Source organism: Oryctolagus cuniculus, chromosome 13, assembly GCF_964237555.1.
Source record: "Oryctolagus cuniculus chromosome 13, mOryCun1.1, whole genome shotgun sequence".
Lineage (NCBI taxonomy): Eukaryota > Metazoa > Chordata > Mammalia > Lagomorpha > Leporidae > Oryctolagus > Oryctolagus cuniculus.
Genome location: NC_091444.1, coordinates 21,691,863 through 21,715,105, shown reverse-complemented (window position 1 = coordinate 21,715,105; position 23,243 = coordinate 21,691,863). Strand labels below are relative to the sequence as shown.

The window sequence follows — 23,243 nt, the reverse complement described above, 5'->3', positions numbered from 1 at the left end:
TGAGACGAATATGTCTCATGGTGAAGATCACACTGCTTTTTAACCTCTGCTTCTGAAACTAAGCATCGGGTGGCATTTCGGTCGGTGCTGTGTCCCACCTGATCCACGCCTGTGTTGGAAGGTGCAGGAGACAGCGCAGAGACAAACGGGACAGGAAGTCGCATGGACAGCTTATGTGCTCCGGAGATGTCCAACCATTAGAAAGAAACAGGTGGGAGTGAGCGGCGAGCCGGGCAGCCGAGACACCTGTGCCCCGCTTGGTTTGAGTCCCAACTTTGGCTCCTGACTCCAGCTTCCTTCGAAGGCACAGCCTGGGAGGCAGGGTGACGACCCAAGTAATCGGGTTCCTGCCACTCACACGGGAGCTCTGGATCAAGGTCCAGGCTCCAGGCTTCAGTCCAGCACAGCCCAACCACTGCGAGTATTTGGAGAATAAATCAGAGGTGGGAGCTCGCTCACTCACTCTGCCTTCCAGAGAGAGAGAGAGAAAAAAAAAAAAAAAGCAGGCAAAAGTCAAGACAATAGCAGAATCCAGAGGCAAAGGGTTTGAGGCTTAGCTGTGTGGCAATGACCTTCAGCAAGGGATCTTACTTCTCTGAGCCTCAGCTGTGGAGCAGAGTAAGCCCCATCCCATTCCCACCACACAGGGATCTGGATGGAACGAGTGATTTAAAAACAAACAGGAATCCCTGGAGTCTAGCAGACAACACTACACACACAGGAGGCTGTAGGTAGCGCGGCCCCACCGGAAGAACCCCGGGCTGGAAGTCAGGCGCCCGGGGCCCCAGTCCTGGTGCTGCCACCCCCAGGGCTTCTTGTGGGTTTCGGCTTCCTTTCTCCGGAGGAGGAGAGTAGGATGGCCTCAGGTGCATGGCTGCCACGGTCTTGCCCTCGCAGCTTTCACTGCCCCTGCGCTGTCCCCTCGTCCTTTCCACAGACGAGGCCCCTTCTCACCACGACCAGTGTTCAGGAGAGAAAATCGGGGGCCCGGCCCCTCCCGAGGCTGCAGCCCCAGCCCCAGTAGCCATGCAGGTGAAAAAGCTTTGCCGAGGCACCGTCCCTGCTGACTCAGCAGCCTCAGAGCGCAGGCAGGCTGGGAGACGGTGGCCATCAGGGTAGCCATACACCTGGAGCCCGGGGATCCTGGTTAGGATCACTGCTCGGCCCCAGTCCTCAGCCAAGCAGGAAGAGCGAGAGGCCTCCGACACAGGCTGCCCGTTCCCTTCCGCCTGGCTGTTCAGCCTAAAGCTGCCAAGGTGGCAGCCCCTGAGCCCTGGTCCCTGCGGTCAGGAGAGCTGAGGAGCTGGTGCCGAGCTCAGCATCCAATGCCAGGGGATTTTGCTGTTCCCGTGGGGAAGGCCTCAGAAGACCCCGGCCGCCCCCACCTAGGGCTGCTTGCACCTACCGCCAATGCGCCGGGCCCCGCTGCGGAGCCTCTGCAGGGTCTGGAGCTTCCCCGACAGCGAGCGGCTCCTGGGCAGTCTGCGGAAGAGCCGCTGCAGCCGCGCCGCGACGGTTCCAAAGCAGGCAGCGGCCGCCTGCTCGGCCCGGCCCTCTGTCATCCCCGCAGCCGATCAATAGCTCTTCTCCAGGCCTGGCGTCAGGGGCCCAGCGCCCAGCGTTGGGGGGCTGGGTGTCCTAGGGCCCCAGGCCTCACGTGACCGGGACAAGCCTTGAGGCCCTCGGGCTCCAGCTCCAACACCAGCCCCAACTGCCGGGTGCCTGCTCCTTCCCAGCTGAGGGCCGCCTCCGCCACCCCCCCCCCCAGTGGAAAACTTTCTATTCCTGGGGCTTTTAGCCAGATAAGATAAAACGCCCCCAGCACGCAGGCTGCAGGAGAGAGCCGGCCCCCAGCCTCACTTGGCGGTCGCGCCCGAGAGTCTGAAAATCAATGTGTCCAAAGTTTCGGCAGACGACGGCGGTGATCGGTTACCCACACTGCCTGGCGGCCCGTTAATGGATTTCTTTGGGGCTGGTGGGTTAATAATGGTTTACCTGTTCCACAGGCTCCTAAGGGACAGTCTGGGGCTGATTCACAACCTTCCATGCTAAGCTGCTAAGCTGGGGGTGGGGGAGGGCCCCCATGGAAGCGGTGTCAGACCACGTCTCTGAGACCAAATACATGAGCAGAGAGAAGAGGTGACAGGCAAAAGGGCGTGGCCCCGCGGGGTGCAGGAGGGGCGGGAGGAAGGCAGAGGAGGACGGACTCTCACTCAGGACAGAGATGCTCTTCCCTCACCCTCTTAAAGCTCACCGGGCAGGTGCGCCCGACTCTGACTCCCAGAAGCAGCCCAGCCCTGGTGGAGAAGGCTCTGGAGGCCGCGCTGCCCAGGTCAGCGTGGGGGGCATCAGCAAAGCCACGCAGGAAAGGCCCTGCCAGAGGCGCCTGCTCCCAGGCTGTGCCGAGATCCTGGGGCCACCCTTGCCGACCACCAGTGGGGGCCAGCTTTTTCTAAGTTTTTATTTATTTATGTTCATCTTATTTGAGGGAGAAAGAATTCCTTCCATCCTGCAACAGCTGGGGCTGGGCCAGGTCAAAGCCAAGAGTCCACAACTCAATCCGGGTCGCCCCACGTGGTTGGCAGGGACCCAAATACTAGAGCCATCACCTGCTGCCTCTTCATGCACATCAGTAGAAAGCTAAGACCAGGAGCGTGGGACCATGGAACCCAGGCACTCTTATATGGGATGTGCGTATCCCAAGTGGCATCTTAATGTTGCACCAAATGCTTGCCCTACATGGGGGCTAGTTTAGAATGGGGGGGGGGACACATGCCCTTTTTTTTTTTAAAGATTTATTTGAAAGAGTTACAGAGAGAGCAGAGAGAGGAGAGGCAGAGAGAGGCAGAGAGAGAGAGAGAGAGAGGTCTTCCATCCGCTGGTTCACTCCCCAATCAGCCACAATAGCCGGAGCTGCATTGATCCAAAGCCAGGAGCCTCTTCCCGGTCTCCCACATGGGTGCAGAGGCCCAAGGACTTGGACCATCTTTCACTGCTTTCCCAGGCCATGGCAGAGAGCTGGATGGGAAGTGGAACAGCCGGGACTCAAAGCGGCACCCATATGGGATGCTGGCACTGCAGGCAGTGGCTTTACCTGCTACGCCACCGCGCCAGCCCCCACGTGTCCTTTAACCAGAGGAAATGGACCCCAGAGAGCTGGGGCACTGGCAGAAGCTTGGGCTGAAGACGCACTCACAGTGCTCGGGCCAGGAAATGTTAAGTCCAGGAAGCCAAGGCTGCTGGGCTCAGCTCTGAGCTACATCACTCTCGACACTCATGACACTCACGCAGCCACCAGCCTCTGGCTCAACACCTTTGTGCTGTCATTTTCCCCAAGGTCAAAGAAAACGCTGGGGGCGGGGACAGGTTTGGCGCAGCAGTTAAGGTGCCGCCTGGGACTCACGTAAGCCATAATGGAACACCCCGGTTCATGTCCCAGCCCAGCCCCTGACCCCAGCTTCCTGATCGTGTGCACCCGGGCAGCAGATGATGGCTTGAGTAGTTGGGTCCCTGCCACCTGACCCGGATGGAGTTCCTGGCTCACAGCTTCTCCTGGCCTAGCCCTGGCTATCATGGGCATCTGGGGAGTCAACCAGTGGGTGGAAGAGCTGTCTCTCCCTTCCAGTCGAATAAAAGGAAAATAAATATTTAAAAGAAGTGCATGGTCTTCCACAGGCCAGGTCCTATACCATACCCTTCGCTGGTAGAACCAACCTAAGCCACATGGGTCCTCCAAAGAGGCCGCCCTGTCACCTGTGCCTCTCACAGCAAAGCTGACCGGGAGGCTCCCAGCGGGCTGTCCCCTCCCTAGGCGGGCCTCGTGCTCGTGCAGCAGTAGAACAAAGCATGTCATTGAGAAGTCACTGACCGGAGGCACAAACACCCCCAAACACTGCCCTCCCTCAGATCCAGGCTGGTTCTTTCCCTGCACTGCTTCCCCCAGAGATGGGGCTGCCCGGGGCCCCCGTGTGTGCCCTCTAGTTTACGGAGCGACTCTTGGCCTGGAGACGGTCATCCGTGCGGCCAGCTTCTCGGGGCCACCAAGTGAGGGGTGAGGCCGAGGTCCCCTGGGACCCACTGTGACTCTGATCCTTGCCCCCGAGATCTCCATGCGAGGGCGGCATTCCTGGTCCCGATTCAGGCACACATGCACACTGGGGAATTTTAAAACCTAAGTCACGTGTGATGGGGAAACCCCTCCTGACTGCCCCATGAGGACCTGGGACACGCTGACCTCACTTCCCGTTTCTCCTCATTACAGAACTGGTCTTTGACAGTTTAAGCCATCGGGGAAGCCAGCAGGAAAGAACTGGCAGAGCTGCAGACAGGGCTTGGGAAGCTCTGGAATCCTCATTCCTAACCCTTCGAAGGCGAGGCAGATGTTCTGCTGTGGGCGTGGTCTGGGAGGAGCGGCATCTAGAGGCAGAGGGATGCTTGCAATGACCTCCTGATGCTCCTTTCAGTGACCTGGTGACCTCTATGCTGAAGGGGGCGTGCAGCTGAGGCCCAATAGCATTTGAAGTCTTCGCCGTCTCGTGTGGCAGGAGGACTACACAGTGTCACCGCGAAATACCCTGTTCCTATAAAGGCTCAAAACCAGAATGGACGTGCACTGTGGCACCCAGGCCTCTCTCTCTAGTCTCGCCGCTGGGCCACGGGAGGCAGAAGCATCCCTGACTTCTTGTTGATTGGTTCTGCTTTCAAGTGCCCGGGAGGACATCACTGCTTCCACTGAAACCAGCAGCTTCCGCTCAGCCTGCATGGAAGATCAGTCTCCTCCAGGTCACGGCACCTGCTCCCGGATGTGAGCCTGACCTGGAGAGCAACAGAGAGCCAGGTGGGGGCGGGGACTCCCCCCGGGGTCTGCTGCTCACTGCGGGGTATTACAGAGGCCCGTTCTGCAGACCTCGGGTTGTGTCCAGTCCTCATTCAACCCTCCTTCCCCAGGGCTGCCCCCTCTAGGACTGTGTCAGTTTCGCTCTGGCTCCTCCAGCACCATGACAGACAGCTGGGCCCCCGTGAGGGGGAGGAGTGTGCAAGAGAATGAGGTCCACCTGCCTTTCCACGTATACCCCGTACACACACCTGACACCAACGGGCTGGGGCGAGAGTGAGACGACGAGCACCGTGTCTGTCGCCCTGGGATTTAGAACAACGTCACCCTGTGTTTACAGACCCTGAGTTACGCAGGCTAACGATCAACTTAGAAACCGAATGCTAAAAACAGGCCCAAGGACAGGCAGCTCCCAATTACCCGGGACTGGCGGGGCCTCCAGCTGGCTCATGGTGCGCCCAGCCTTTGGCTCACCCTCCTGTCCCCCTGTAGCTCCCCTTCAGGACATATCCCAGTATGAAGGGAGACAGACGCGTAAGGAACTTAGCTACCTCACAGGGGCAACGATGCTAACTCATAGAGCAAACTGCTGTTGGGTCCTGGTGCTGGCTTTGCCACCCTGAGCCTGGGTCATCTCAGGGAAGTCATTCAACGTCCCTGAATGCTGTGTCTCTGCGTCATTCCCCCTCGCAAGGGAACCGCGGGGCTCCGTGCAGACCCTGCACGGCAAAATGCTTTAGATGCAGCCACGTGCCACCAAAGCCACCTCTGCCCACTGTTCCTTGGCAAGCCACCGCTTCTTGTTCCACGTAAGCAGCCCCATTCTAGCAGGTGCACACGACACCGGCTCGGATCATCAGCAAACGCAGGAATGTTTTCTTAGGTCTGGCATCCAGGAAAAACAGAAACAGAAAAAGATTTCTTAAAAAAGACAAAGGGCATCTTCTGTCGCTCCTGACTTGCCCGAAGCTGCAGCGTGAGTTCTGAAAGGTCCGGACAGCCAAGTTGTAATCTTCCAGCCACCCAGCCCCAGAGGGCCTCTGCAGACATCGGGACAGGAGCTGCCCCACCCCAGACACGTGTTTGTTGAAGACACAGGGAAGGGGGCAGGAGGTGGCACGGGAGCCTTCCACTGAGGAGTAAACACGACCTGGCCCTGCGGCGGCCACAGCTGAGTGTCATTCCCGGCACCCGCCCACCGGCCCAGGGGCACACGGGAGGAACAGGCAGACCGGAAGTCCACCACGGCCCTCCTTACAATCCCTCAGCATCATGTCATCTTGTGCTTTCCCTCGCCGCCGGGGTCAGGGCAGGAGGTGCAGGTGGGAAATATGAAGGAAATCTGGGGCTTGCTATTGCCCACGGGGTCACCAGAGCCCTCAGCCACAACAGAGGCTGGGCGTGTGCCGTGGTGCGGGGGGGACCCAGTGCTCTTCTTCCTTCCCCTCCAGAAAGGGCCACAGCACCCCAAGCCGTGGACGGGGAACGTCCGGCCGTGGGCCATATAAGGATCGCAAGATCATTTGGTCTGGCCCTGCCAAGGCAACCTCAAAACTCGAGAAATCTACAGCAGGCTCATTTTTAAGTTGGTCATTGGTTATGGCCTGTGAATGATGTTAAAAATATCCAATGGCCCTTGGCAGAAAAGTGGTGCCCCACCCCCTGCCCCAAACCCTGCAGCTGCAAGTCTCACGAGCAGGCCCAGCATGGGTGTGTGGACACTCCAGAGAGCACATGACGTGGTGACCTGGGCTTCCATCTCTGCCCACGTCTCCTCTGCATGCCAGCGGGTGCTTCAGAGACAGCCCAGGTCTGAGGCAAGACAGTCTTGACCTTGGAGCCAGGTTCCCTGTGACCACTCCCCAGATTTCATCCCACTTCAACCGCTGCCCCTGGAGACCCCTGCCTTGTGCCCTGTGTGATGTCACCACCTTGGCCTCCCCACTCTTTCCCCAAAGCCTGGCCCCATTCTCCCCCTCACCCCCACCCCTGAGAGCCAGCTTGGAACGTGTGGACAGAAGCTTGCCAAACCCTTGGAAAAAACCAGAAAGTGACTAAATGCAAAACCATCTCCCCAGGCCTGGCTGGTCTTCCCAGCATCAGCTGTCACCAGCACGTCCTGATCCTAAGAGGGGACAACCAGGACTGAGCAGGCAGTGGGACGAGGGGTGGGGTTCAGGAGCGCTGAGAAGCAGGATGGCCCCGGGGCGGGGGGGGGGGGTGCGTGCTTGCCACACCCACATACACTCCCCCACCAGTCACCCAGTCACCTAAGGAATGTTGACAGGTCCCTCACCAGCCCCAGCGATGCCCTGGGTAGGGCAAGAATGGCAAGCATCTGCCTTCCATGGGGAAGCCGAGGAGGGGTGGGTGTGGGGAGCCAGAGAGCGCCCTGTGGGAGAGTCCCTGGGGTGCAGCAGCTGGGACCTCCCCAGCCCTGGTGGCTGCCTCTGACACAGAGGCACGGGCATAGGGCCCAAGGGAAGGACCGGTCCCAAGGCCCCAAAGGCCTGTCCGAGTCAGCCCCAGCTGTGACTGCCCGACAGGTGCCCCTCTGTCAACTCGGGATCTCGGCAGCAGCCCCGCTCCCAACCTCACACGCTGCTTTGAGGCAGACTGCAGCAGCGAGCTGGAAGCTCCCGGCACCCTTCAGAGCAGAGCACTGGCATGGCCGCGCTGAGAATTCCTGCCCTGCCCCTTCTCATACCTGTGCCGGCCACGTGAGCCTCCGGCCCTGACCCCAGCCAGGAGGCGTTCAGTCCACGCCCCCTGCCCGTGCAGCGCGGGAGGCTGAGCTGGGCACTGTCTCTTCCTTGTGGCTCAGGGGCGCGCCCTGCCACGTCTGGCACCGGCTGCCTCGCCAGGAAACTTGCGGGGGGAGAGGCTCTGAGTGCAGACCCCAGCGCGGAGGGGCGATGTCTGCTCCCTGCCACTTAATAACTCGGCGGGATCAGCAGGCAAACACACGCGCTCATTACCAAGTCTAATTAGGCTGGCAGACAAGTGGCATTAATCATTTTTGACTGTACCTGGGATCCAATCCCCCCACACTCCATAATCAGAAAATTTCATGTGCTGATGAATTGGGGGGGGGGCTCAGGCCCCCTTTAATCCTTTCACTTTCGTCTTTAGAGAAGACACGAAGCAGGAAGGAGAAAAACAAGGGACACAGCGTGCGGGCTCAGAGATGGCTTTGAAAGCCATCGGGGTCCTCTCCCTGTCCCCTACCTCCTCCCCTCCACACTCAGGACCTTTCCCAGGAAGAAGACACCAATTAGAGGCAGGGGTCGAGAGGAGACTGGGAGTGGGGGTCCCACCATCTTGAACAACAAAGCGTCCGCTTCAGCACTTACTGTTCCCCTCCTCCAAGTCAAGCCAAGCCTATAGCCACAAGAACAGCGTCCCACACTCCAGCACCACCGAGGGTGCGGAGCAAACACCTGCCAAGGGCTCCGTGTAAACACAGAAGCCCTCGTGCGCCAGGCTTCCCTGTGGTGCACCCCAGAGTCCGTGTCAGTGTGCCAGGGGCTTCTTTTACAAAACAAAAACAAAAAACCAAACATCCCACAGCAGGCACTGGGGCTACAGGATCTGGGAGCTGCCACATGGCTAGCTCTGGTTCCTCCAAGTTGAGGTAAACCCCGGCCTGAATGCAAGACCAAGAACCAGAGACACTGGACAGGCCCTGCGGGACCCCGGCCTCGTGCCCCTCCCTGAGGGCTCGATGGCTAACACCTGTGCTTGGCCATAATTAGAGCCTACTGCAGGAGGGGGAGGTTAGGGCGCCGAGCCCCAAGGCCCCCCTGCAACCCTGTAATCCAATCTTTCGCCACACCCTGGCTCTGAACAACACCCCTCCCGAGACAGCCAGCCAGCCCAGGAGCAGACACCTCTTCTCCAGGAGTGTGTGAGCTGGGCGAAGGGTTCTCCCACTGCCACGCCAGGCTGGCTTCTCCACGCACCAAAGAGATGAAAGGCAAGAAGCCACGGGACCGGCACTGTGGCGTAGCAGGTAAAGCTGCTGCCTGCAGTGCCGGCATCCCATATGGGCGCGTTTGAGTCCTGGCTGCTCCACTTCTGATCCAGTTCTCTGCTATGGCCCTGGAAGGCAGAAGATGGCCCAAGTGCTTGGGCCCCTGCATCCAAATGGGAGACCTGGAAGAAGCTCCTGGCTCCGGATCGGTGCAGCTCTGGCCATTGCAGCCATCTGGGGAGTGAACCAGCAGACGGAAGATCTCTCTCTCTCTCTCTCTCTCTCTCTGCCTCTCTCTCTCTCTCTCTCTCTGCCTCTCCTCCCTGTGCAACTCTGCCTTTCAAATAAATATCTAAAAAAAAAAAAAAAAACAAAAACCAGAAGCCACGTGTCAGTGCGCTTCCTCAGAAGACTTGACCTGTGGAGGGTGGGGGGCGGTCCCCGAGATGGGGGTGGACCCCGAGAAGGCAGGCCCCGGGCAGCCGGGGAGTTCCTGGTCATTTGCTGTCGCCTTCCCCTCCTGCAAGGCTGGGGATGGGTTCCTGGAGAACCACTACGCCCATCCCAAGCCCACACCTGCACTCCGCCAGTCTGTCTTCCTCTTTCTCCCTGTCTTTCACCCACCCTCACTGGATTTCCTTCTCTCACAGACATGATTTCTTTGATCTTAGGAATTAATATTAATTTTAAACTTTCCTATATGCAAATCCAGTATTCATCAGGGCTCAGCTACAGACCTTGAAGTAGGGATGAGCCTAAAATGTTCACAAAGTCGTCAGGCTGGCAGTAGGAAGTTTTCTAGAATCTTCTTCCCTTATTAAAAGCCCATTTGTGGCTGGCGCCGCGGCTCAATAGGCTAATCCTCTGCCTTGCGGCGCTGGCACACCAGGTTCTAGTCCCGGTCAGGGCGCCGGATTCTGTCCCGGTTGCCCCTCTTCCAGGCCAGCTCTCTGCTGTGACCAGGGAGTGCCGTGGAGGATGGCCCAAGTCCTTGGGCCCTGCACCCCATGGGAGACCAGGAGGAAGCACCTGGCTCCTGGCTTCGGATCAGTGTGATGCGCCGGCTGCAGCGCACCAGCCGCGGCGGCCATTGGAGGGTGAACCAATGGCAAAAGGGAAGACCTTTCTCTCTCTCTCTCTCATTGTCCACTCTGCCTGTCAAAAATTTTAAAAAAGAAAAAAAAAAAAAAGCCCATTTGGTGACACGGCTGCCACCCAGGGTCAGCCTCCCGCACAGGCCGATGTCACTCACGTACTCAGGGCCCTTCTGCACGTTCCCAAGAGCAGGGACATTGAATCCTACCAACAAGCCAGCACCTTCAACTTCACCAAGCTCTGTGCACTTCGCTGGATGCAAGGAGCCAGTGTCTTCATGAGCCCCCAGCCAGGCGCAGAGGGTCAGCCCCAAGCACTCTGAGCGGACACTGCTCCGTCACAGCAGGCGTCTGCCTGGGGACGCTGAATACCCACACTTCCTGCAATGCCTGTGGCCCTCGCTTCCCCGCTGAGCCCAGCGAGCAGGTAGGGCTTGAGGACTGCACACGCCACCTGAAAGGCGAGCCTCGCCTCAGGGTGTCACGCGTCCAAACAGATGGTTACAGCTCCTCCGGGAGGAGATAATAACATTCCTCCTGAATTAGACACTCACACGGCAGGTGCCGACGTCCACGAATCCGCTGGCTCCTTGCATTAGTGTGCTGATGTCTACAATGTTACCCTCCCCATCTCTTTAAACAAGGGAGCAGAATGTGGGAGTGCCAGGGGCCACACGGAGACGCAGCGGCAAGATTCAAACACAGGGCTCAGGTTCCCGTGTGTACTCGCAATCACTGCGCAATTCAGCCTTGTGAACGTCTTCCTCCTGATCCTGGCTTTTCCAAATGAAAACACACGGATGCCACCATGGAATCAACCTTAAAGAAGACATTCAGTGGACTCGCCCTGCCGGCTCCGCCTGCCAGCCCTCATCCAGTCCCATCCACTCCCAGGTGCACGATTAGTGAGATTACTGATGACAGAGACTCCTCTCTGGATCCCACGGCTGCTTCCTCCCTGGTGTTCATACATGGGGGACCATGGGGACCAGCAAGGGAAGAGACTTTACCAAGCCACACACAAAGAGGTTGGGCCACAGATCTGGGTGCTTCTAATTGAAGAATTTCCTTTCATCATGGCATATAACACATTGGTACACACACACACACCCACTATCACCAAACATAAAATCACAAACTATGTGCCAGGTGCTGCCATTGTGGGGTAGCAGATAAAGCTGCCGCCTGTGACACCAGCATCCCATGCCTGTTCCAATCCCAGCTGCTCCACTTCTGATCCAGCTCCCTGCTAATGGCCGGGGAAAGCAGTGAAGGATGGCCCAAGTGTTTGAGCCCCCCTGCCACCCACATGGGAGGCGCAGCTGAAGCTCCTGACTCCTGGCTTTGGCCTGGCTCAGTGCTGGCTGTTGCAGCCACCTGGGGAGTGAACCAGCAGATGGAAGCTCTCTCCCTGTTTCTCCCTAAGTCTTTCAAAGAAAAAAAAAATACATGGAAAATGCTCCACAACTAATACAGTTCCGGAAAATCTCAAACTGGATGCCAGTGAGGCAGACTTCCGGGATCCCAGTACAAAATGCCGTGACAGTGAGGTCACAGCCTCTGTCCCTGCGTACAGGGCCAGTGGGTAGAGGACCCTTGAGAAGGCAAAGGCTGCCCACATGTCCAAGGCCAGGTTGCATCTGATTCTGCTGTAAGGTCAAAGGCATTTGCGACAGGACAGCAGCCCTTCCACCCACAACACACGGACGGCTGTCTAACTTCTGCTCTTCCTCTTTAATAAGCACCTGGACGGGGAGCCTGGTGGGAGAAAGAGCAGCAGCCTTTTCCCCCTCCAATTTTCCCTTCCACTTGATGCTGGCTTTGAGTCTGATTCGGCCATCCCGGCAGGCAGCTGCAGCGCGGAGCACATCAAACAGCCTCAGCTGTGGACTGCAAGGGGTGGCCAGACAGGGCTTTCCCGACCGGGAAGGAGCTTCGGCCTGGGGGACCGGAGGCCTTGGCAATCCATTGCCAGAGGTGCCTGTTAGGGGCTGTGTCCTTGCCTGAGCTTAATGCTGCAGATAGGCAAAACCTCCCCATCAACACACAACCACACAGCCACCACAGTTGCGGTTGCGGCAACAGCAAACGCAGCAGGTGGGGGTGGACGAGAGGGCCATGTTAAAGGAATACACACACCTAGCCGAGGCGGGGCGGGGGGGTGGGGTGGGGTGTGCTCAGATAATCTACCTGCTGGACTTCTGCGAACTTGGAGGATAGCCTGGCTCAGGCAGCAACCAGAGGTGCCCAGTGGGGGAATTTTAGAGCATGAAGAGGGGGTGGGAGGAGGGGAGCGCAAACATTGCCGGAGAGTGCAAAGGTTGGAGGGGCACAGGTCCAGGGTGACCTCAGGCTCTGCACCTGGCATCCCGAGCCTAACCAGGTCAAACAAGTCATTTTGCCATCAACTCCAATAAGCCAGGGTCAAATGGGCATCTCAGGACCAGCCTCACAAACAACTCTCCAGAACTTGGGACCAACGCGAGAAGGGAACAGAATGACCTTGTGGCTGCGGCCATCAACCAACCTGCGGCTGTGTAAGCAAGCGCGCGCGCGGCGGCAGGGGGGCGGATGCAGGCACCTGGGGCGTGGGCGGGGCGGGGGCGGTGGATGTTCGCACCTGTGTGGTGCGCGCCCACGGGGTTGGGGGAAAATGCACGCACCTGCGTGTGCGCGCGCGTCTGTGCATGGGGGTCGGCGCGCAGGCACGCACCTGTTAGCGGAGAGGTGTTTGTTAAATGCCGCGTTAACCATTCCCAGTCAGGGAATTAAGGAGTGCGCGTTTCCGGGAATTACCTGAAAGTCGGGTCTTCCCCGCGGACAGAGAGGGCAATGCCCCTGTCCCCCTTGCAGTCCCCCGCCCCAGGACTGCGGTCTTCCCGCGCCCCTCCCCGGCCCTGCCTTGCACTTACTAGCGCAACGCAGCGCCTGCCGCAGCACCTCGCGTCCGCATAGGTCACACCAGCCGGGGCCGCCTCGCAGCGCCGATTCCGCGAAGCGGTGGCCCTCGCCTCGCTCCGCAGGGACGCGGGGATCCTGCGGCTGCTCGAAGATGCTCCGCACGTCGCGGGGCCGGGGCGCTCCAGGGCGCCGCCGCAGCCTCTGCTGCAAACCAGGCCGGAGAGGGCGAGCGGGGCGCGAGGCCCGGGACTGGGGCTCTGGGTCCCCCCGCGCAGCCCTGCGGCCGCCGCGCCCCTCGTGCGCCACGGGCGCAGTGGAGAGGGGCGCCGGGACGCAGCGGCGCGAGGAACGGCCGGGGGGCGGCGGCGAAGGCTCGTGGCCACTCAGGCTCTGCAGATAGCGCGGCGGTTCGGGGTCCAAGAGCAGCGGGTAGGGGCGCTGCCCGATGGCCGAGGACGCCATGGCCATGCCGGGCTAGTGGCGGCGGCTGCGCTACTCCCAAGCCAGCCCTGAGAGAAGAGGCGGCCCCAGACGAACGCGCCTTTAAAGGGACCGCAGCCCGCGGGGGCGGAGCAGGGGCGGGGCGATTTCAGAGAGGCAGGAAGGGCGACCCGAGGGGACGGCTGCCGGACGGAGGGCAGGGCTGGCGGCTGGGCGAGTGTGGGGGGCTGCCGGCGGTTGCCGAGGGTCCGCGCATGAGAGCTCTGTAACGAGCAACCCAGAAGGCGCGTTTTTGGAGGCGCCTCTACCTGAGGCCCTGGCTCCCACTCTATCCAGTCGCTTCTCCCGCACCAGACCCACTCCCGACACCACTAGCACCCACTGGGCTCAGGGGCGCACGGCTCGGGCACCGGCTGGGGATGGGGTCCAAGGAGGGCTGCGCCGCCCGAGGGCCAGCCCGCCTCGTTCCCGGCGTCCGCGCCCCACGGGAAGGGCCGCGCTCCTCTACCCTCCCACCCTAGTCGCCGCCCCCTGGGGGATGCCCCTCGGGGATACCCGCTCGCGCCCCGCAGCCGCGCGGAGTCCCGTGACGCGGGGGGACGCGCGCTCAGCCGCCGGCTGGAAGGCGGCGGGCAGGGCGACTTCCCCTCTGGTCGGGTTTCCCCGTCCTCAGATGCCCTGCCCTGCTGGACACTCCTTTTCCCGGAAGGCCCTGGATTGGGAGAACGCTGGGGTGCCCAGGGGTGGGGGAACTTTTCTTTGTGGGGGGGCCCTTCTCTCTCCTCGAGGGCTCGAGTGAGCGCTGTGGGAATCTCGGCCGGAAGCGCCCCGATTTGTACCTGGCACCGACGGCTCGCCGGGTGAAGGAGAGAGAGAGAGAGAGAGAGATCGATCCAGTCCAGAGGGCCTGCTGCCTGGGCTGATGCCCTGCTCTCTCCAGCTTGAGAGATTGAAAGTTTGAACAAAGGACGGGGCACTTTCTTCCTGCAAGGGTGCAGCACCCTTGCCCATGGAGACAGCCCCTTCTCCTGGGAGTGCAGACGGGCACAGCCTGGACTCCTGGATCTTTAATGCCTCCCAGGATCCTGTCAGGGACCACCCATGTCCTGAGAGCCCTCCAGCCCTGTTTGTTCTGACCGTAGATTGGGCTGAAGCTGGGGAGACAGGTAGATGCTCCTGCATACTAGCCGCTTCCTGCTAAAGCACGGGTTCGGATTGGTTGGTTGGTTTAGAACAGGTCACCAGGACACAGCGTTGTCACACAGCGGGTTATCTGCAGCGCCAGTTAGAATCCCAGCTGTGGGGGCAGCGGGTTAAAGCCCTGGTCTGCAGCATCCATATGGGTGCCGGTTTGAGTCCCAGCTGCTCCACTTCCAATCCCGCTCTCAGCTATGGCCTCCGAAAGCAGAAGAAGATGGCTCAAGTGCTTGGGTCCCCGCACCCACGTGGGAGATCAGGAAAAAGCTCCTGGCTTCGGATCGGCACAGCTCCAGTCGTTGCAGCCATCTGGGGAGTGAACCAGCAGATGGAAGTCCTCCCTCTCTCCCTCTCTCTCTGCCTCTGCCTCTCCGTAGCTCTGCCTTTCAAATAAATCTTTAGCCCCCCCCCCAAAGTCACCAGCCACCAGCTTTGGGAATACAGTTGGGTCCTCTGTATCCAGAGGGTCTGCACCCCCAGATGCAAGCAGCCACTGATGGGAAATATTCAGAACGAAAATCCCATCTGTCCTGACTATGTAGACTTGTCTTCTATTCAATATTCTCTGAACAGTACTGGCAACTATACCCATGGCGTGTGCATGTGTTAGGTTGTGAAGTACCTGGAGATGAGCTGAGATATGCAGAATGGATGCGCAGGGGCTTGTCTGCCAACGCCAGACCAGTTCATATGAGGGTCTAGCACTGGACCTCCAGCCCTGCCCCAGATAGGAAGCAGGACTGCCCTGGAAATGTTTCTAGCTCTCCTGAGTGGCTCCCTGTTCTTCCCTGGGGCCCAAAGATGGGGCTCCCCCTAGTGCCCCATAGGGGAATCATCACTTTTGCTTTTTGGTTTCCCCTGGAGGTAATCCCTAAAATTTCTGGATTCCAGTGGCCTGGGAATTCCCAGCCTGCTTGCCCATGGCTTGCCCGGGGGTGGGGTGGGGGGTGCTTGTGCCTTCCAAATCTGTAGCAGAGGGCAGGTTCCTGGATCTCCGGGTGTCATCAGGGCCCCAGCTTCTCACTCCATGGAGTGGTCTCTGCACAGCTGGGAAGAATGGCTCAGGGTGGCCAACTGTCCCCCCACCCCCAACCCCACCCCCAGAGGATGGGGAGTGTGAGCCACAAGCCCCCCCCCCCTTCCTCCTGCGCTCTGAAGCTTTCACACCTGGGCTTGTTAAATCGCAGGTTACTGGGCGCCACCCGCAGAGTCTCTGAGTCAGTAGTCTGGGCTGGGGCTTGAGATTTTGCATTCTTAGCAAGTTCCCAGGTGGTGGAGATCGGGCAGTCCAAGGAGCCCCCTCTGAGAGCCCCTGCTGCAAGCCCGAGGAGGCGAGAGGAGAAAGGCTGCTGTGTTCTCCCTGCCCCAGGGCAGGTGAACCTCCTCCGGCCATCACGAAGAAAACCCAGTGTGGGGGGGGGGGCGGGGACTGGGGAGCTTTCCCTGACTGCAAAGGGGAAGCACAGTTTGCCTTTGTGATCTCTTACTCCCACTTTTCCTGCAAGGCATCTTCTCGGGGCTGCTGCAGAAACCTGCGCCACACATGCTCTAGGGGTTGGGGCTGGTCTGGTCTGGAGATCACTCCCTCCCAGAAGTGTCCCGGATGGGGACCAGGGCATGGACCCAGCTTGAGCTCTGGGTGACAGCGTCAGGGCTGTGACACAGAGCATGTCCCTGGAGCCGCTGTTGTGGCACAGGGGGCTAAGCTACCAGTTGCAAGAGGCACCCCGTATCAGAGCACCAGTTCGAGTGCCAGATGCTCCACTTCTGATGCAGCTCCCTGCTAATGTGTCAGGGAACGCAGCGGAGGATGGTCCAAGTGCTTGGGCCCCTGCCACCCACGTGGGAGACCTGCATGGAGCTCCAGGCTCCTGGCTTCAACCTGGCCCAGCTCTGGCCTTGGTGGCATTTGGGGAGTGAATCAGCGGATGAAAGATTGATCCACCTCCGTCCTCCGCAGCCCCCGAGCCTGGTTTGGGCAGCCCAGCCAGGTTTCCTGGGTAGAGACTCTCACAGGGGTGAACGTCCACTCTGGCTATGGGAAACTGAAGACAATCGCAATAATCAGCCATAAAATCCTTCCTAGATACAGAAAAATGCCCCGGTTTCTGTTTTCCAGCTGCCGCTCTGACTTGGAGGAGTGGCGGCAGCTGCTCTGAGCACCGAGGGAGGGAGGAGGGGTGCAGGGCCAGGCCCTACTTTTGGCTTCTGGGCTGGGAACAAAGATGAAAATGAAGATAATAGAACTTCATGCAACCAATCCAGAAAGATTATCAAGTTTATCTTAAGGTTCATCTGCCTGGGCCAAGAAATTGAGGTCAGGAGGTAGTCGCCTCCTCCAGACCCCACAGGAGCCCTACTGCCTGGGACCCGCTCTCTCTGATTCCATCTTTCCCAGCCCAGGCGCGTCTCCCCTGACACAGCTGCCTCCCCCACCCCTGCAACACACACACACACACACACACACACACACCCTGCAGCAACGCCCTCCTTCTTCCCCAGGGAACAGGCACTGTGTAGACTGTGGTCTCAGTATGGCAGGACACAGCCTGGCATCAGACGCCTGACCGCTACCATCTTCTGGATCTTTCTTTGGTCATCCAGGCTACCAGGGCAGGACTGTGGTGTCTGCCCTTGGCCCCCAGCCGTGGACTTGGCTCTGCCTGTGACTCACTCCCTGCGGAGTGGGCAGGCTGCTTTTCTTCTTGCCCTGGTGTCAAGGAGGAGGATGACCACAGCCGGCTTTGAGGCTTTGAGCGTGTGGTCAGCGACGGTGCTGGTCCCTGGCATGCTGGCTGCGTGGGCTCCAGCTGTCCCCCAGCCCCTGTCCCCCAAGCCATCAGACAGGAAGGAGAAAGGAAGGCCAGCCCGTGGCCTGGCTTTCGGAAAGGGACATTTCTGGTTCTGTTGGACTTCAAGGCATTTGAAGTCACCTGAACTCTCAGGATGCTGGAGAGCAGCTGTACCGGTGTCTACCTAGGGTGACAGCATCGGTCAGGACTGGGCAGGCTGTGCTGCAGCAGTAACCACGCCCCCAATCGCAGCACCTGTGACCGGCACTCTGTGCCCTTTGGGGGGCGGGGGGGGACGGCGAGGGGGCAGGGCTCTGCTCAGAGTCGCTCAGGACCCACGCTGATGGCCAGTCCCTGCATCATGGGGACATAAGGAGAGCCTGGAGGCCCCCGGCAGCATTTACAAGTTCCAGTGTGAGGCAAGCACTTGGCACAGTGGTGAAGTTAACCGCCCGCGATGCCAGCATCCCACGTCACAGTGCCTGGTTGGAGTCTTGGCTCTTCTGGTTCTGCTCCAGCTCCAGTGCACACCCTAGGGGGCAGCAGATGATGGCTCAAGTACTTGGGTCCCTGCCACCCACATGGCAGACCCAGACTGAGTTCCAGGTTCCTGGCTTCGTCCTGGCTCGGCCCTGGTTCACTCCCCAGATGCCAGGCATTTAGGAGGGGAGGGCAGTGGCAGCAGTTGGAAAATCTGTTTGTCTCTCTGCCTTTCAAATAAAATGAAAACAAATAAATAGAATCAATGCTCCTGTCGCTTCAACTCGTAACGCACTGGCCAGAATTGCTCATATGGCCCCAGCCTACACAAGAGGAACAAGAATAGTGATCGTCCCCTGTGCCCAGAATGGAAAAAGGCCTGGAAAGTGTCATCAGTTGGCTGCACTGACCACGGCAATCTAAGGGCACAGAGCAGTTACTCATTCACTTAACAAGCAATTCTGTCCTCCACCATGCTGGTCTAGGCAGCCCAGGTCCACCAGGAAAATGGAAACGTTCGTGGAGCCCACTTGTGGTGGCGGAGGCAGAGGATGGGCGAACACACGTGCGTGTAAGCCTTAAACACCGTGATGGCAGACAAAGCGCAGTGAGGTGACAGAAGCTTCGGGACTACTGCAGAGACTGGGGCCGACACAGCCTGTGCGGAGGAAGCCCTTTGTCCACTGAGCCCAGGCCAAGAGCAGCAGGCACGCCGGCCCCCAGGCGTGGCCAAGTCTGTGAATGTGTTGCAAACATGTGGTCGTGCAAACATCTGCGTGCTGGCCTGTATTTTTTTTTTTTTAAGATTTATTTATTTACTTGAGAGGCAGAGTTACAGACAGAGAGAAAGGTCTTCCGTCCGCTGGTTCACTCCCCAGATGCCGCAACGGCCAGAGCTGGGTCGATGCACAGCCGGGAGCCAGGAGCTTCCTCTGGGTCTCCCATGTGGGTGCAGGGGCCCAAGCACTCGGGCCAACCTCTACTGCCTTCCCACGGCCTGTGTTTTATAAGGGGCTTTGATGAGTGTGACTCACAGCCCACACTTTGAACATGGGACCTCAGCAAGGGTAGGGAGAGCCGTGCGACGCCCTCCACGGATCCTGAGGGGCACAGCCCCTTGTGCCGCCCCCCAGCCCCGTGTTGGGCAGTGTGCTGCAGGGGGTGCCCAGCGCCCCAGGAGGCAGGGATTGCCAACAATGCATGGCGTGGGGGCGGGTGTGGGAGGGGCATCAGCACCCCATATGGCTGACTGTGAGAGGGACCGGGACAGGACACTGCTGGAGAACTGCACTGTGCCTGTGAGGGTCCCTTGGGAAACATCACTGCTATATGCATTTCTGCTCCAGAAACCTGAGCACCCATGATGCGGCAGGTGCTTTTAACTTGAATATCATCAAAGCAACGCTGGAAATGGCTGGTGCTCCCATTTAACAGATGAGAACATCGAGGTCTGGAGAAGTCCCGTGACTAGCCCAAACAGGTTTCACAGTCTGGACTGACAGCCATGAACTCGGCTTAGCACTGCCCAGCTGGTGTGGTAAGAACGAAGGGTGTATAACCCCAGGTCTCATTTCTAGGTGCAGTTGTAGAATCAGCGAACTCTTGCCCCAGCGTTTTCTTCCCACCGAAACCCCAGCTCTGCCTCCCAAGGTCTGGTCCAGAGGCCGGGTCCTCCACACCGCCTTCCCAGAGTCCCCTGCCTTCTTCCGGGCTCCGCCAGCAGGTGGTTTGTGTCTCCATCCAATGCCAATGTCATCCTAACGTGAGTCACAGGGAAGCTTTTCTGTCTCTGCTTCCTCATTTGGGTCTTGCTGGTCCTCCTGATCACATCTCAGAGGGCAAATCGGAGGTGCCCACGAGTGAAGTGAACCCAGCCGTTGGCTCACCTCATCCGGGGCTTATCTCTCCGCTTCTTTTTATGCCAGGACCCGCGTACCCAGGGAGGAGGAGACGAAGCAATACCTGGTTTAAGGAGATCAGAAGGTGCCCTTAGACCTACAAGGCTGCCTAGAGGTGGGGGTGCTGTTGGGGACTTCACTGTTCGTCCTCTAAGACGTTGGCCTGTGGGCTGGCGTTCCTGCCTCTGGATGGTTCTATGTGACTGGGGGCAGGGCCACCAGGGTGGGCTTTCCGGGAGCCACTGTACTCCAGTGCTCCTCAGGGACTTCCTAGGACAGGGGACAAGAGGGGCAGATCCAGGGGGAACGTGAGAGGGATGTGCGGGCTCCTGGGCAGCTGTCCCCATGGGGTGGGGTGGGGGGAGTCAGGCGCCCTCCCCCAAGTTGGGTGGCGCCTCCTCCATCCGCATCTCAATTGCAGAGTTTTTCCCTCGGCAGCCACTGTGCCAAGTTTATGATAAGACTGATTTGTGTGCCGTGGTTCTCTTTTCCATGTTGGGAAAACTCAGATATTCCAGGCAGATTGGTCAGCAGCTTTTCCCCTCAGCCAGAGGGGAGGCTCCAAGCCGCAGCCACTTAGCTTCCAGCACTGGGCCAGCTCTGCGCCCGTCACGGTGGCCGGAGGCCGGGGACAGGAGATGACAGAGGGGCGCGGGCAGACTGACCTGGATGACCTCACACGGGCTCTCCCTGCCCCTCCTAGCTCACTCCACCCTGCCGGTTCTTCCTTGTCTGTCTGCGGCTATCATCCCTGCCCCCTCCCCCAGTCTTGCCCTTTCCTCTCCCTCCTCCCTCCCCCCTCCTCTCTGGTGAAGGGCTGGAAGGGAGGACCCATGCCGCTCCCAGCACAGTAATTCTGAGCTTCTGAGGAAAATAAACTGAAGCCACTTGGGGTCCTTAACACCTCCCATGGGGGTTGCCTGATGAAGGATCCTTTGTGGAACTGGAGGGAGAGGAAGCCCAGGAGTCCACTCTTTGCAACATCACAGAGCGGTCTGGAAGGGATCCCCAGTGGCCAGCTGAGCAAGGCTTTGAGCCCTGTGGCAGGGAGGGTGGCCAGGCTGCTGTGGAGACCCAGCCTGTCCTCCCCTGGGGTCCCGTGGCCTCAGCTGTATGGGAGGTGCTGGCGTGGGGGCGCCTGGTCCTCCTGCTCCTGCTGCCTTATGCTGGGCCACTCACGTGTCCCCTGCAGGATATTTGCAGCCTCTGACTCAATGTCCCCAAACTTCAGCTTATGTGGGAGTCACCAGGGAAGCAGATTCCTGGGCCACACCCTCCCGGATGGGATTTGAGATCTGGGAGAGCTGGGTGGAGTCCCAGAGTCTGTGTTCTGAACCAGGACGAGGGAGAGGAAACTGGGAATTCTGGGGGATTAACACACGTCGAGCCAGCAGCACAGGGCACGGGACAGCTGTCTGTACGTCCAGTCCCGGGGAGCTGGCCCTGACCCCTGGCCCTTCAGCAAGGGCCCCTGACCCGAGCTGGCCTGTCTCACTGGAATCTCAAAGCCATGAGGACACTTCCTGGATATTTGCCACAGATCCAAGCTCGCCTGGGCCCACCTGAGATAAGAACTTCCCATGTCGGAGCCGGCGCCATGGCTCACTTGGTTAATCCTCTGCCTGTGGCGCCGGCATCCCATATGGGTGCTGGGTTCTAGTTCCGGTTGCTCCTCTTCCAGTCCAGCTCTCTGCTGTGGCCTGGGAGGGCAGGGGAGGATGGCCCAAGTGCTTGGGCCCTGCACCCACATGGGAGACCAGGGAGAAGCTCCTGGCTCCTGACTTTTTTTTTTTTTTTTTTTTTTGACAGGCAGAGTGGACAGTGAGAGAGAGAGAGAGAGAGAGAGAGAGAAAGGTCTTCCTTTGCCATTGGTTCACCCTCCAATAGCCGCCGCGGCTGGCACGCTGCAGCCGGCGCACCATGCTGATCAAATGGCAGGAGCAAGGTACTTCTCCTGGTCTCCCATGGGGTGCAGGGCCCAAGCACTTGGGCCATCCTCCACTGCACTCCCTGGCCACAGCAGAGAGCTGGCCTGGAAGAGGGGCAACCAGGATAGAATCCGGCACCCCGACTGGGACTAGAACCCAGTGTGCCGGCGCCACAAGGCGGAGGATTAGCCTATTGAGCCACAGAGCTGGCTATGGCTCCTGGCTTTCGATCGGCACAGCGCCAGCCGTAGCGCCCATTTGGGGAGTGAACCAACGGAAGGAAGACCTTTCTCTCTGTCTCTCTCTCACTCACTGTCTATAACTCCACCTGTCAAATAAAAAAATGAGAAGAACTTCCCATGTCACTGCCCACCCTGCACAGGGGCCTCATGGCCAAGTGTAGGAGGCAGGGGAGGGCGTGCCAAACACCAGCACTGTGTACCAGGCACTTTATAGAAATATCTCGTCTCTTCCTACCTGTCGCTTGCCACCATCCACACAGGCACCTTTAAAATACTGATTGGATGTGACTGAAACCTGGCTATGGTTCCAAGTTCTTGAATGTGGCTTGGGAGCACCCTTGGGAGCTGTCTCCTCCCTTCCCACTGCACCTGTGCCCCCCCCCCCCCCAGCATCCTTGCCAGTAGCAGAGGAATGTGGTAGCTCCTACCTCCTGTGCTAGCTCCTCCCACTGTGGGGATGCCTTCCTGCCAAGGCTCCACCTGGGTCCCCTGCCCCGGGGTCGGTCCTTGACACCTTCCCCTGTGATGAGAGTGACTGCATCCTACATTTGAGTTGTGCGTTCCTACCTCAGCACCTGCCGCATGAGATGGAAACAGCTGTGGGCACAGCTGCCTGCCCCCACGGTGGGGGCTCCCCAGGTGACGCGGTCACACTGCAGTCCCAGCACCTGGCACGCACCTGGTAGCCACAAGGTGCTCGGTTCCCATCTGATGACCTGACCGGCTTGCTTCACTTCAAGTGCCGTGATGTTAGGAGTCACTAGAGTGGCGGAGTCTTTGAACACCTGAGGATCGTACAGGTTGCCCTGGACCTCGGCCCGGTTCCTCCTCCTCTGTTGGGACACGACCCGAAGCTCCATGGAGCACGGAGCAGGGAAGGCACCTGCGGCAGCCCTGCCCAGCGTCGGAAGTGCTGAAGCCCGTGACACTGTCCCCTACAGCTCCTGTCCACAGGCGTTGGCCTGAGCCTCACACAGGTCCAGCCGGCCAGAAAGGACGCAGTGTCTGGGGACATCAAGGCAGCAGCTGCCCCCAGAGCCCTTGAACTTGACCTCATAGGCCTGAAACCCCCATTACACACTTGGCCTGGTGCAGCAGGCAGCTTGGAGCAACCCTCCCCTGGGCCTTTGGATGGCGTGGGGGCGCTCGTCTCCTCTGGGAGCCAGGGGGCTGGGGAGGCAGCTTGGGGGGATGTCAGCCTCTAGCACTCAGCTTTCCTCACTCCGGCCCTGCATAGCCTCAGAGGACTCAGGGACCCCCAAGGATGGGCAGGAAAGATGGGGTTCCTGGGGGTTAGGCACTATGCTGTCTTCACACTTCAAGGAGCGCCCCCGGGGCTCTGGCTCATCTTCCTCTCCCTGGGGGGCAGCGCAGCTCTGGTTTAAGGGGAGGGGAGGGCTGCAGGTGTTGTCAGGAGGGAGACCGTGTTTACGAATAGTCTGCCCAATTCTCCCCATGCAGCA

At 59.4% G+C, this 23,243-nt stretch overlaps 1 protein-coding gene across 3 annotated transcripts in view; it reads right to left on the bottom strand.

Annotated features, from left to right (window-relative positions):
• The window catches only part of RASSF5 (Ras association domain family member 5), a 64,297-nt gene extending 50,972 nt beyond the window's left edge, over window positions 1-13,325 (bottom strand). For 2 of the 3 annotated variants that reach the window (XR_011381389.1, XM_051821274.2), the window contains exon 1: window positions 12,814-13,325. Coding sequence is in view for 2 of the 3 variants with exons in the window: in XM_051821274.2 (XP_051677234.1) it covers window positions 12,814-13,270 (457 nt within the window). In the remaining variant the exon portion in view is untranslated. Of the gene's footprint in view, window positions 1-1,405; window positions 1,643-12,813 lie in introns of those variants that run through there. The other variant, XM_051821275.2, reaches the window with a different exon arrangement.
• Window positions 13,326-23,243: the final 9,918 nt, after the last annotated feature.